General features: G+C 41.0%; 1 protein-coding gene across 1 annotated transcript; it reads left to right on the top strand.

Annotated features, from left to right (window-relative positions):
• Positions 1 to 3796: 3796 nt before the first annotated feature.
• On the top strand, positions 3797 to 14382 carry LOC308291598 (mitogen-activated protein kinase 12; the record flags this gene model as incomplete). Its single annotated transcript, XM_080733652.1, has 12 exons — positions 3797 to 3939; positions 4939 to 5068; positions 7438 to 7496; positions 8113 to 8224; positions 8926 to 8955; positions 9094 to 9141; positions 10979 to 11093; positions 11420 to 11491; positions 12606 to 12685; positions 13195 to 13273; positions 13837 to 14013; positions 14299 to 14382. The coding sequence occupies 12 exons, from the start codon at positions 3797 to 3799 to the stop codon at positions 14358 to 14360; spliced, it is 1107 nt and encodes a 368-aa protein (XP_080589778.1). The 3' UTR covers positions 14361 to 14382.
• Between the last annotated feature and the right edge of the window lie 964 nt (positions 14383 to 15346).

Below are 15346 nucleotides of genomic sequence, written 5' to 3'. Positions count from 1 at the left end.
GCTTAATAGCCTTTACAGGTCTTGCTTGCATGTCACTCCCTAAAATGTCCAAAGGTGTTACTCCACCGTGGGTTCACACTGGGATAATTCTGAAAACAAGCTCTGTAACAAACAAAGGCTTATGTTATTATCTACACGTTTGATTCAACAAGATAATCTCCAACACACGCAGATCATATTACGTAATAAAAAGGCACATAAAGCCTTCAGTGTTTACAGTTGAGCTATTAACGGTTGTATTTTGTGCTTGTGAAACTGTAACGTTTATGTTAACCACAGTTGAAACAAAGCATTTGGAATCTGATGTGGGAACACTTTGGTTACATTGTATACACTCTCGATTTAACACTGGGGAATTGTACTGCAGTCAGTGCTGCTACCAGTACCATCACTTACATTTACAGTACTTGTTGGACTTCTTTGCTCACTTTCACAATTCCTGTGACAAATAAGCATCCCAACTGGTTGAGAATTTGAATTATTTACAGCCCGGATTAACACAGTGTGATGCCCTAGGCCTAGGCCTAGGCTGACCACACCTGAAGTGCCTCCCTCATCCCAATTTAAGTGTAAAAAGGTGACATTTAGTATATACCATGCATAGATTTACACAAATAGCTAAAACGTATTGCTCATCTCATACAGCTCACCATACATATGATAATAACATAGATACACATGGGCCTAAAGATGCTTTACGGTCCCTTACAAAGCTCAAATGTGAATGACATCCCAATGCAACACATCATGCTAAATATCAGTATTTTAACTATACATTTCCTGTACAGTATGTAGACTATTACACATTATGTCTTCATCATATTCATTGCATGCAGGCCCTAACGACTGATGCAAGCAACCAATTCTGAATTATCATAGAGCACCAGCTATAGGTGGATTAGGAACATCACAATGAGACAATGTTGTTATTACAGCAATGTGTAGGCTATTAGAAAAGTACAAGACAACCAGAAACATAAATTAAAGGAATTAAGACTGGTTTTAGTTTCAAAATCCACAAAGAAACTGGCATTTTCTTTCAGTCAGGAATGGCAGACACAAAGGGACTTGATTTTCCTTCTTGCCTTTGTAAAACACAACACAAAATGTAATGTATGAACAACTATATGTGTAGTTATTCCATACAGCTCAAGAGGAGGGTGGAATAATAAAAACGTATGCTTTCTATCAGTTAAACTGTATTGCTTAGCCTACTGAAATAAACAGACCCCCAGTCAAGTTAGTAGGAACTAGACCTTACCCGTTCGAATATATGTGCTGCAAAATATGTGCAGAGTGTGGGTTATGGGGAAAGTAACTGTAACTGCATGGTGTGTGCGTGAGAATATGTCGGAGCATCATAATGTATTTATGATGGATACAAATAATTTAACAGCTAAATTAGGTGAATAGAAGTATGAGGATGTATTTGCTCCACATAATTTTTCTATACCCGTTGGAAGATGAGACACACATCACCCGTTGCATGCGTGACCCATGCAGAGAGAGAGAGAGAGAGAGAGAGAGAGAGAGAGAGAGAGAGAGAGAGAGAGAGAGAGAGAGACTGCAACATTCCTAACTGTGAGAGAGGTGTGTGTGGGCCCGGGGCTACAGATCCCATGGCCTGGAGGAACGGACCGTAACCCTGACAACAGGCTGTAGAGCTGTAGAGTGAAGAAACGCTAATAAATAGCTATAATTTTGGGAAAAATGAAATTCGGGCTCCGTCACCCAGTAGCGCAGATCCAATAAATGCATAGGGGGGGACCTGCGCGCGCCGCCGCGCGCGTCCGTGCGCGCCCGATTTCGTTGTTTTTGCATGCAGAGATCGGTTTTCGGGCAGTTTTACCCCCTCATTTTCCTTCAGATACAGGCATTAACGGTTTTATGATGTATTATTTATTTACTTATCAAGTTATCACTAGTACTGCAATAACCAACACAACCAAAAGCTTAAAACACACTTCAACACAAACACTGACATTAAACAGTCCTCTCGTCATAACCAACGTTTCTTTCATGTTTCTATGGTTAACTTTTTACCTCAAGAACGCCGACTATAGCAGCAATTTGGCACAGCGACCGTTCATCACTCAAAACACTGGCCACAATAAAATACAGTATCCCTACTCAGAACTCAGAAGCATGACAGCCGCTCAGCCGTCAGAACACTGAACACACAATACAATAATACAGTCCACAAGCAGTTGGCACAGGTTAGAACAGGCCGCCAGTCCAGAACACAATACGGTATAAATGTCATTCATTACCCGGCTTCCTCCTCCCCCTCCTCCTGTCCTCCGGCTCCAGTCCTCTCGTCACACAGACACAGCCCAAGTAACAACAAAGTAGACTAATCCTTTAGCTTCCTTGTCTGGCCAGGGTGGCAACAAAAACAAAGTAATCCTTTCCTTGTCCAGGGTGGCGGCATTCCTTATTAACTATTTGAAATGGCAGAACCAAAGTTATAAATATTGTGTTCTATTGAGTTTGAGCTGCAGCAGCAGGAAGTTCTCTTCCTTCTGTCGTTCCTTCTGTTGCTTTCATTTCTTGTTGCCAGATTTTGCGAGAGAAACAAGCAGCCAGCTATATGAAAACCACCATGGAATATTGTGGTTTTTATATAGCTGGCTGCTTGTTTCTAAGAACTTGGCAACACAGACCAAATCATTTTGCAGGAAAACAGAGGGGTGTTCTCATATAATAGCATCTATAAATCATTCAAAAAGCATCTTCGATCGTGTTTAGTGCATGATTTCAGAATTTAGACCACTATGTCCCTGACTGGGGGGACAGGGGGGTCTTCTGGAAGTGAATGGAGGGGACGAAATTGAACCTGGAAGGTGACAAAAACACCTTGTCCCCCCCGCCATTTGCGCATATGCCGTCACCGTGTGTATAATGCTAATTAATGGCCAATGCCATGTTAAATTTGAGATCAGTCGCTGAAGCGAGTGAATAGATAATGCATTTTGTGACCTACTGACTGACTGACTGACTGACTGACCTCTCTCTCTAATTATAGTATGGATGTAGGCTACTCACTTCCCATTTTCTCAACTTTCTGACTATGCCCGTTGGTGCATACCAGCAGAGGGGTGGTTAAGTGCAGGTTTTTATTTGATATAAAAAATTAAATAGTGGTTATTTTAGTGGGTGCTGTATTGCAGCCAAATACACAGGGGTCCTTCCCATACAAAAATGTTTGAGAACCACTGTATGTAGGCTATCTATGCGGATGTGATATGGACACTGGACTCAAAGGTTAGGTAAAACCTGTCCAACAGGATTCAGATGAATGGTCATCTTAAAGACAAACAGGCTGAATCAGCCAAATGGCCATATCACCCAGGTGACCCAGCAAACAATTTAAGACATGTCGTCATTATTGGTCTGCACACACACTACACACCACCCAGATCATGATCAATAATTCAACATAATTGCTCACAAGACAGAATGCACCAATCCATTTTTTGGCTCAAAACATTATCACAAATTAATTATGCAACCGCGTGCGTGTGTCTGCGTGCGTGTAGTAGCCTAGTAGGCCTATGTGTGTGTGTGTGTGTGTGTGTGTGTGTGCGTGTGTGTGTGCGTGCGTGTGTGTGTGTGTGTGGGTTGAGGAGGGCTAGCTTCCCAAAGGGGGCGTCACCCTTCCCTCCAGTCTACCTTTAGCCATCTCACCTGCAGGTTGACAGACAGACGCACAGCTGACACTCCATGGGCTGAGAGAGAACTAAGGTTTATGTAGACCAGATTATTTTTTTATTTTCCCATAAACATTTTGAGGGCAATGGCGTCCCCCGTGAAGGACTCACCAACACCACCCACACCACCCGGATACCACAGGCTTGAGGTCCAGAAAACGACGTGGGACGTCCCGGAGCGATACACTGCACTCAAAGCGATCGGTTCTGGCGCTTACGGCACAGTGTGGTGAGTTTATATCTGTGTTTCTCAAACGTCTACATTTCAAGGTTTCACTCCGAGAGTGAACAAAACTGCTCGGGAGTTACAAATGGATAGATTTAACTCTTCAAGCTGTGCAAACTGCAAAGTGTCTTACTGCCAAATCAGTCTCTAATAAATTATTATTTCGTTGCACCTGACAAGAACGCAATTGATCCCTTTCCTTTCATTATCAATTCAAAATCAAATGTCGCGTTTGTTGTAAGCCCAAAATGATTTATTTGCGCGATTGAAGAGTGCACTGTGTGCACTGTAGCTACCTGTTGTGTAAAGCTATTAGCCTACATTACAATCCGAGGAGTAGCCTAGGCTAAGCTCCGCTGATAACAGAAGCGCTATTGTGCCTGAGGCACAAACTAGCAAGTCGATGCAGGTCCGCAGATAAGGCAAGAATCTCTCTCTCTCTCTCTCTCTCTCTCTCTCTCTCTCTCTCTCTCCCCCCCCCCTCCAATGAATCTCTCTCTCTCTCTCTCTCTCTCTCTCTCTCTCTCTCTCTCTCTCTCTCTCTCTCTCTCTCTCTCTCCCCCCCCCCCCCCTCCAACCTGGAGGGACCCAACCCAAAAATAAATACACTCCTCTAGGCCAGTCAGGGTTGAATTGATTGAATGATTGATTGATTGATTCACCCCAAAATGACATTTTTTTCCTATTGAATTAGTTGCATTCCAAAGACACACATATATATATATATATATATATATATATATATATATATATATATATATATATATAGTAGGCTATATTTACCCCCTTTGATTCTGGATGGGGAAATTTACCCCCATTGATTCTGACCCAAATGCATTGGGTCCCCATCTAGGGCCTTGTATTTTGGTCCAGAATCAATGGGGGTAAATTTACTATAATCCATTTTTTGTCTTAGGAATGCGACGAATGCAAAATGTGATGAGCAGGGTATCAAAAGATGAATAAATAACAGACGGATTGTTTTCCTTTGGCCTCCTACAGCTCTGCCATTGACCAGCAGACCAAGGAGAAGGTGGCCATCAAGAAGTTGTCGCGACCCTTCCAGTCTCTCATCCACGCCAAGCGAGCCTACAGGGAGCTCCGGCTTCTTCGACACATACAGCATGACAATGTAAGTCCCTGGGCAACGTGATGGAACGCAGGATATGAGCTCAGCTCTGGACTGAGCTCATAATCTGTGTCATATTGTTGCTTTTGGGCGGAAAACCTTCTATTTTATTGTTATTTTACTAACATTTTAAAATTGTGAAAATACCCGGTGGAATCAGAATACACATTGTGAGCTGCTATTTGTTGTTACCTTTGTGTGACACACTATGTTGTTTTTGCCATCGACGTAAACATACTGTACCCAATCAGAAAAAAAAGAGAAAAAAAAAACTCACATGGCAACAATGAGCCAACGTACACTTGTATGATGAAGCAGGACATTAAGTCATTCATTGTAAGTTCTGCCAGACAGCTACGATATGTAATTTGTTTGCTTGGAGCTGCTATCCAATGCACCTTAAATGGACATTACATAGCCATACAAATTGAGTTGAACAAAAAAGAAATCAAAGCCTTATTCAGTTTGTTGGGGCGCTTATAAGTAATAATTAAAGGCATAGTAAGAACAAATTAGGTTTTAACTTATTTTATTGGCATCGAAATTGATAGTCATGTGATGATGTGTGTAATGCAGTTGGTGGACCTTAAAGGAGTAGTTCACCCCCAAAATGATTTTTTTTCTATTGATTAGTCACGCCATGGAGACTAGAGTTCAATAATATTTTTAGTTTTTTGTCGCATTCCTAAGACAAAAATGTGATAACAATAAATGTACCCCCATTCGTTCCGGATGGGGACCCGTTTCGAAACGGGTCCCCATCCGGAATCAATGGGGGTAAATTTACTCAAATACATTTTTTGTCTAAGGAATGTGACAAAAAACAAAACATATTATTGAACTCTAGTCTCCATGGCATGACTAATCAATAGAAAAAAAGTAATTTTGAGGGTTAACTACTCCTTTAAATGGAAGATTGCCCAAAATAACATTAACTACATGCTATTACTGTATGTGTAATAACAACATAAAGGGGGGTGTACAACACTTCGGCTCATATCACCGCTTGTAACCTTTATCATTCAAAATAATTACACATCAGTTATTATGAACAGCAGATGCAGAAGCATACGATATTTCTGTACATACTGGTAGTTATATCAGATCTCCACATAATGCTTCAAAGTAGGTCTGTACACATTCACAACCCCCTGCTACAGCAGACTGCCCTCACCACATTGGCTTAAGTCTTGCTGCACTATACAACTAAGTATTGTAGCAGTGCCAGGCGCTGCAGATTCATTGCACATCACCAGGGGCGCCTCAAGGGGGAAACTCTGGGGAGGCAATAGCTGAATGGGTAGAGAGGCTACCTGGGAAACACAAGGTCCCAAGGTCAATTCCCTGTGGGATTAATAAGGTCTACATTATTATCATGACATTAACTCAGATTCTGAGGGCTGGGACCTGGACAGGGGCCATGGGACACACCACATATACCAGGGTGAAGTACTGTGCATCTATGATGCTTGTCGATGGAAATAACATTTTTTTCTTCTTCATCGAGTAGTATGAAATATGTTAAAGGCCAGTCAGTTTAGTTAAAACAACAAGAGCTTTGTTTACAAGTGACATTGCTCCCACAACCTGGAGGGACGGCTGAGTGTTTCTAAGCGACATATCTCAAACAAGGAGGGACACAGTAGTTGTTAAGATCCCATAACACAGAAGGATGTTAACAGTCCACTCGTCCTACCAAATCATGTTATGCAGAGCAATAGTTTGAGGTCCAATAATCCACAACCTTAGGTGACTCCATTGTCAAAGGCTCATGCTGTGTGTTGTGGGAACCCGCATGCCTCATTGTTTTCACTGAAAACCAAAGACTGACAACAGAGAGACTAACTGTGTTTCAGTCTAAAGCAGGGGTAATACTTATTCAGTCTGAGAGCAAATTTTGAGAAATGTCATTGAACGAGGTATACACTTTAACTTTGAGGTTTTTTTTTCCTATTGCAAACTTCTAATAAATTCTTCAATCAATCAATCAAAGCCACTGTCGCTGACCCTTTAACCTTCAATGTTGAACATTTTTACCTGTTAAGACATGCCCAAAATAGGGACGCCGGATTAAGTCTGTCTGTGAGTTTTATAAATATCAAACCAGTGAAAAGTATTACAGTAACAAGAGCTTGTGAGTTGTGACTAAATAGTATGAATACATCAGATCCATTGGAACACTGGTTCTTTTTTTTCTTTTTTCTTTAAAAAATAATGATTTTGGTCATAAAAGATTTCACCCCGACATTGACAATATACTGTACAAGTTTGTAACAGTGCTTGATGTTTTGCAACAAGTCACCTTGTTTGATAAGAATATAATGTTACAGTAATGATAACATGACTGTGCTCTTGCTGTTTCTTTCCTTAAGGTGATCTGCCTCCTCGACGTCTTCACACCTGATTCCACGCCGGAGAAATTCCAGACCTTGTGAGTTGGGGGTTAGAAGCTGCATTCCTTGGCCAGTTGTCACAGCTTGTTGAGACTTTGAGTGTGTCTTGTGAGCGAGTGTGTAAGCGAGTGAGAGTGTGTGTGCGTGCCAGCTTGTACAGTAGGTGAGTGCATGTCTCTGTGTTTGCGTGTGTGTGTGTGCCTGCACATGTGTGTGTACTGTACACAGTGCACAGTATGTGTGTGTGAGTGTGTAGTATGTACACAGTAGTGTGTGTGTGTGTGTGTGTGTGTGTGTGTGTGTGTGTGTGTGTGTGTGTGTGTGTGTGTGTGTGTGTGTGTGTGTGTGTGTGTGTGTACAGTATGCATGTGCCTGTGGGTGCGTGCATGAGAAAAGTCATTAGACAGCCCATAGGTGTGTGTACAGCAGAGCAAGCTCATTCATGTTTGTTTTGATTTGTGTGCACAGTGTTGTTTTTCAGCAGAGATCCATACTCATTGTACTGTAAGTTGACTAGTATTCTGGAGATTATAGCTTATTGTAGATTTATGTTCTAGTCATCTCTGTTGAGCCAAATATGTTTACATCTCTGCTAGTCGCTCATTTCTCTCTGTCTGTCTGTCTGTCTGTCTGTCTGTCTGTCTGTCTCTCTAGTTACATGGTAATGCCGCTCGTAGCTCAGGACCTCAGCCACATCATGAAGAGGCGTAGATTAACTGATCGTATCATCACGTACCTGTTTTACCAGCTTCTGAGAGGACTCAAGGTTGGTTTGTTTGTTGTTATATTCATTCATCTGAAGTTGTTGTGATAGGGAGCTACTGATACAGCATCTGAATATCTCTCTGTATCTCAAAAACTCTATATTGGCTTATCTTTTTGCTATTATGATGCTATTGCCTTATATGTATACCTGGTAAAGAACTAAATATCTCTGAACATAACAAAACTCAAAGGAGGTGAAATTGATAGAATAGTACTATATCTATCTATCTATCTATCTGTCTGTCTGTCTGTCTGTCTGTCTGTCTGTCTGTCTGTCTGTCTGTCTGTCTGTCTGTCTGTCTGTCTGTCTGTCTGTCTGTCTGTCTGTCTGTCTATCTATAGGAATTGGTCAAAGTTCTATATATATTTGGCATTCCTGCTAAGAAAACATACAATAGCCAGGCAGACAGGTACTCTATGTAAAGTGAATGGCGTCGCTCACCGAAAATAGATGATCTACAAGCTCACAAAACATGTCTTGTCGCATTCCTAAACCAATAATTTGATGACCAGCAGTAGTTCCTTATGGAGACAAAAAGATCCGGCTTTCCCATGGAAGAGTCTCCTCAAACAAACTAAACTAAACATAACATTTAAAACAATAAAATAAATAAGCTGCTGAGCTGAATCTGTCTTAACCTTGTACTACTCCATTATGACTTGTGTTGATTTCAACCTGATTTCTTTTGTGTGTTTTTACAGTTTATTCATTCTGCTGGAATCGTCCACCGGGTTAGTAACTTATAGGTTAATTCCTCAGTCAAACATGACTCTATCAAGATTGTCTTGTCTTGTTTTGTTTCATATAGGAGAGACTTTGCAGAAAGTCTTTGTGGTCTAATATTTTGTAAATATATCTTTGTCCTACAGGATCTGAAACCCGGCAACCTTGCAGTAAATGAAAACTGTGAATTAAAGGTAAGTTCAAAAGGTTGTTGATAAGTCACACATCTATCCGTCTGATTACCCTGAGATCATGCTGACACAAACTTTCAGTGTGACAATAATAGTTTCCTGTCTCACTGCTGAATCACCTTACCATCATGTTCCTCCTCACCCTGGGCTAATTTAACTGTATCACTTACTGTACACAACAAAAGATCCTATCATTCTGTAGTCTTAAGACTCATTTATACATTTTTAAATTCAATACAAACATTTATTTGAACTCAAAAATCACAAAACTTATCCTAGTTTCGAGCAATAATGTGTGTACAAATATTTACCAGTAAGACTCCCTAATCGGGAGATAAGCGACCATCAGGTCTCATGTATGACTTTAGACATACTGTGTCCCGCTTTGCATGATTTTAGGGCAAAATCTGTAGGAGCAGTGTCCAAAAATGTGTTTGAAAAAATCGGCCTGATGGGCAAAAATATTCATTTTCAAAAGAAGCTGGAGGTCGTTTTGCACATTACAAGCATTGAAGAAAGACTTTCTTTGCTCAGAGCATACAATAGAGACTTTAAAGCCAGTCATTTGATCAAGTCAGATGGTCCCGACTCCTTTGGGGTATGTTTTATCACATTACATTTTGCACGTATTATGGAAAGCTTGTCCTATGCATTCCACCCATCCTAACTACAGGAGCAGTGGGCAAGTGGCATTAATACATCGCCCAGGGAGCCGTTAACTGTTTAGTGCCTTGATCAGGGACATCATCAACCGGGGTCCTGGGGGCGAACCGTGGACCTTCTGTCTCTCTAGTCTCTACCCATTCAGATAGGGCTGCCCTACAGATAGGACCTTACAGATACTGTAGGACCTTATCTGCCCCTGCAGATATGGTCTATAACGTTCCATTTAAGCATCAATGAACTGTAGAGTTGTAGCTGTCTGCCTTATAGATGAACAGGTACCAGTGTATATTTAGAATGACCATGCACATGAATGAAGCTGACCGAATGACACTGATTGCGGCACCTTGGTGTAAAAATCGTGCTTAGGGTCGTAAACAGGGACGTGCAGAGAATGTTAGAGAGGCAGGGGCTGAGATTTCTGAAAGGGCCTTTTGTTGAAAAGCCGACCGGTGAAAAGCTGACCTCCAAGCTCACAAAATGTTGCGCTGCGACGCGTTGTGAGCTTGGAGGTCTGCTATTTTCGATAATTGCCTTCTACACATTTCTTGATTTCAACATAAGATGCTGCACTCAAGTTAAGGAGATTTTCGACAAGGCAATTCTCTTGAATGCTGCCTTCAGTTATGGCATGGAAGGGAGTGCATTTGCATTTCTTTAACCATAGTAAAAACTGCATTCATGGTCTGGAGAGGGCACTTTTTCCAGTCGGGTAAAACAGTGTTTCTCAACCACTGTGCCTGGGGACCTTTGGTGTGCCCCTGAGAAGGGTCAAGTGTGCCCCTTGAAACTGCTTGAAAGCCAGTATTGTATTTATCATTTTAAAAATGATTCAAACTAGTGAAAACAGCCGATCTACAAGCACACAACGCCTCGCGGTGCGAGGCGTTGTGTGCTTGTAGATCTGCTGTTTTCACTACTGTTGTGCGACAGCCTTAATTGTATGATGAAGCAGGGCTTTACTTTGCGAAGAAACATACAAATTTGAAACTTGGAGATACAAGGTTTTCTTCCCGACAGTGACGATATTTACACCCCCGTATTATGTTGGTGTGCCCATGGATTCTTGGGACATGAAAAGTGTGCCCATGCAGAAAAAAGGTTGAGAAATACTGGGGTAAAAGCCCCCTTTGATGTCTATGTGGGTCATAAACCATTGTTGTGGCTGCTCTTTCAGATCCTGGACTTTGGCCTGGCGCGGCAGGCCGAAAGCGAGATGACGGGTTATGTTGTGACGCGCTGGTACCGTGCCCCAGAGATCATATTCAACTGGATGCATTACAGCCAAACAGGTAATGTCATATACTGTAATATCATATCATATTATAACATTCCCTCACCAGGAAACAAGTCCTAACCTGTTTTGAATACAGTGAGTCACCGACAGTGTGCCATAAATAGAACAGTAAAGGAGTTTCTTTTTTCTTTTCCTTTCATTTTTTAAAAATGGGTGAAAGGTTTCAGCTAAAATAGCAGATGATGATCTACAACATTACAGTATGTTGTGATAAATATACAGTATCTTGTGAGAATTTGTGATTTGTTTTACACAAAAAAAACTATTTTATGCATCTGATAAATAATTGTGTCTGTTGTGTTTGTTCCTGTTCTTTCGTAGTGGATGTGTGGTCTGCTGCCTGCATCCTGGCTGAGCTGATCACAGGAAAAGTCCTGTTCCCTGGACATGACAGTATCCTTACCTGTTCAATACCTACAGTACTGTTACATACAGTTAGTTGCACAGTGCATGCAGTTACCACGGTGCATGCAGTATATGTATATGTATATATGTCTGATACTCAGAGCAGAGACCTCCATATATGGGCATAAAAGGCTGACACATCACTGTGACATCACAGGTGACATCACAGTGATGTAAGACACTCCGATCACGGATCTCCATATATGGCCATAAAAGGGATCTCCATATATGGGCATAAAAGGGATTGTATGTATGATGTCAGACGACAGAATCCATATATGGCCAAGATAGATGGCACGACCTTGCCCTTTAAGGGACAGATCTTTGCTGCTAGATGTTTTGCAGTGATACAAGTCCATCTGAGGTTTGACATCAAACAGTGTATTCTGAAAGATAAGCTAGACTTTAATCTAGCAGTAGCTATAACACAGTGACAGGGAACTGTAACATTATTATTTGAGTGATATTGAATTACTTCAAATAGGTGAACAAAGACAACAGGGCTTAAAGGAGTAGTTCACCCCCAAAATGACTATTTTTCTATTGATTAGTCACGCCATGGAGAGTACAGTTCAATAATATTTTTAGGTTTTTGTCACATTCCTAAGACAAAAATTGGATTCGAGTAAATTTACCCCCATTGATTCCGGATGGTGACCCGTTTCGAAACGGGTCACCATCCGGAATCAATGGGGGTAAATTTATTGTTATCACGTTTTTGTCTTAGGAATGTGACAAAAAACTAAAAATATTATTGAACTCTAGTCTCCATGGCGTGACTAATCAATAGAAAAAAAGTCATTTTGGGGGTGAACTACTCCTTTAAATGTTTATTCTGTTCCTCATTTTGCTGGGGACCCCCTCAGGCTCAAGGATGCTTTGGGGTTCCCAGATCCCACTTTCATATGGTCAAGATGACAGTATATGACAGTACATTTCTTCTAAAACAGTGGTCAAGATGACTGCATGACAGTACAAAAATGTTAAAACAGTGACATCTAGTGGCTATTCAGCTTTCCTCTATCCCAACATTGAATAGAATACCACTCCTTTGGAACTATATCATGTATAATATGGGCTTTCCTTAACCAGCTTGTTTGAGGTATCGATCAGCTGAAGAAGATCCTACGCATCACAGGAACACCTCTTCCTTCCTTGGTCCAGAAGATGCAAAGCAAAGACGTATGACAAAATCACTATCTTCGGAAACTCACCTCCTCAGACTCCTCGCCTCTATTGACATGCACTTATTATCTCTGTGTTTGCACGTCCTGCTTGTTGTCTATTCAGCAAGTTCTATTTATTCACTAGCATCCCCTATTCTGGAGTAACATTTGCCAGAAATAGCTGAACAACAAGCTCACAACGTAAGGTGTTGTGAGCTTGTAGATCTGTTATTTCTGGCAAAGAGATTTGGTGTTGAAGGAAACAAGTGAAGGGCCAACTCAGGTCTGTTTTACTAAGTATATGGGGAGTTTAAGACATTATGTACATGCCATGGATGATGCTAGACAGATGTAAACAGATGTGGGTCTGATTTTAGACACATTTTGGAACTTTTTGGGGTTCAAAGTGGGTTACCCTGTCGTTGGTTGACTAGGGTTCATGTCATTTACGCTGACAGTGCATGCACATTGTAAGTCGCTCCGGATAAAAACATCTGTTGATATCTGAATTGTAAACTTTCACAGGCCCAGTCATATGTTCAAGGTCTCCCTGTTCAGAAGAAGAAGATTTTCAAAGATGTTTTCCCCGAAATGGACAAAAATGGTACGGTGAACTTGAAGCTGAGATTTGTACAATTACATTTTTGTATTTATTAAAAAGCAACAATACACTCGGGTAGCGCAGTGGTAAAATCAAGGTAAAGATTGTGGTTTTCGAATCCACCATGGTGCAACCATACATCCTCCTGGTCTGGGGCTTCTCACTGGCAGGTGAGCCCTGAAACACAGAAATGTGTGTAGGGAAGAATTCATTGGAATAACAACTAAATTGGAGAGAAAAAGGGGGTAAAAAGTAGTTGGCTACTCTAAAAAGGAAATAAAAGCAACAATACAAAAGGTTTTACCATAGAAAACATCATAAACACAAACACTAAATGCAATACGTTTCATTAAATGACATGAAACTACATATACATATACACCTATATGCAATGCTGAGGATAACTCGTGCCCCTTGAGTATGAATGAATATGCTACAGTACATCGTGATTACAGGGGGGGGGGGGGGGGATGGGGACTGGGGAGTGACACAGCCCGGACGACTGGTATCTGCATTTAATTTAGGCATTAATGGCTCTGATTGTGTGCGTGTGCGTGTGCGTGTAGCTGTGGACCTACTAGAGGGCATGTTGCTGCTGGATCCAGAGACCAGACTGACAGCTAAACAGGGACTGTCCCATCCCTACCTGTCTGAGTACCACGACCCAGAGTGTGAGCCCTCATCTGACCAGCCCTACGATGACTCCTTTGAGAACCTGGAGCTGGCAGTGGGGGAGTGGAAAAGTAAGAGTTGAAGCTGCAATGCACAATATTTCACATATATGTACTGTATGTACTTGTACAAATGAAGTGAAGACTCCAAAGTTCATTGCATTCATCGGAGCCCATCTTATGCATTTTATTTGAAGGACTGAATTGATGTGCTTGAGAATCCATTCAATTGTGTTGGATAAACCACATTAAGCCTGTGTCTATTTTGACATTTAAAACATGTCACTATGCCATGCATTGTAAGCTAAGCTGTAAGTTAAATGTGCTTAACATTTTATTGTTCCACTCTCCAACCAGGTCTTATCCACATGGAGATTATGACCTTTGACCCTGCAAACCCCAGCGAGACAGCCATGTGAGGCACCGTGACTAAACAGCGCCCTCTTGTGTTTGAATAGAGGGAAAACTAAAAAATATCACCTTTTTATTTATGAATACTACAGTACAGCAAATGACTGTGGAAATGACAAATAATCTACCTGGTTTAATTAGACAAGACAGTACATACTGTAGCACTGCATGACACATGATGCAGAATTAACTATTAACAGAACATAATTGTTTTTAACGGTGTGTTTAAAGTGATATTCATTATGTTATAATAATTATTATATTAGCTCCGTATTCTGATAATGAGCAGTGCTGTAGTGTTTGTTCAATAAGAGGGTTGTCTCCAAGCTCTTTAGTATTCAGAAAATACATTTTCAGATCAGGATTCCAATGTTATCCAATCAGGAGAGAGAACCCACAGGATACAGCATAAGTGGAACTGGAAGTGATGAAACAAATGAATGAGCAGACGGAAATTTAAATTGGAACACTATGACATTGAAGCTGATAAAGTGTCTTTGTGGGGTCAATTTCTTTTTTTGCTGTTTATAGTTGATTGTTGAAAATGGGTGGTCATCCCCTTTAAGGGGCTGGAGATCCTTGTTAGTGTTACTGAACAAACGCTATAGTCTACTCTATATCAACAATTATTATCAGAATATTGAGCTATATATACAAATGTTTATTACACATGTCATTACTTTGGTCACATTTTTTTCATAAATGTTAGTATTACTAGTATTACTCACACGTTGCTGGACAGCTGGACAAAATCAAAGTGTTGGAATCATTTCATACTGTAAGTGGAAGCTATTCATTTTGGGAAACCAATGCTGCATGCCTTAAAAATCATACAAAGAAAATGTCGATAGAATAGAAGACATGTATACACTGTACAGAGTGGATGTTATTGCTTTTATCTAATTGCGTGTAAAAAAAAAAAGTGTCTGTGTAGCAGAGTAGCCCTGCCTGTAGCCCAGAAGGGGGATGCACCTTTGGATGAGCGGATGCTTGG

This window comes from Nannobrachium achirus (assembly GCF_963921795.1).
Source record: "Nannobrachium achirus genome assembly, chromosome: 9".
In the NCBI taxonomy this organism is placed as follows: Eukaryota; Metazoa; Chordata; class Actinopteri; order Myctophiformes; family Myctophidae; genus Nannobrachium; species Nannobrachium achirus.
Note: the sequence above shows the minus strand (reverse complement) of the source record. Positions and strands in the feature narration are given on the sequence as shown.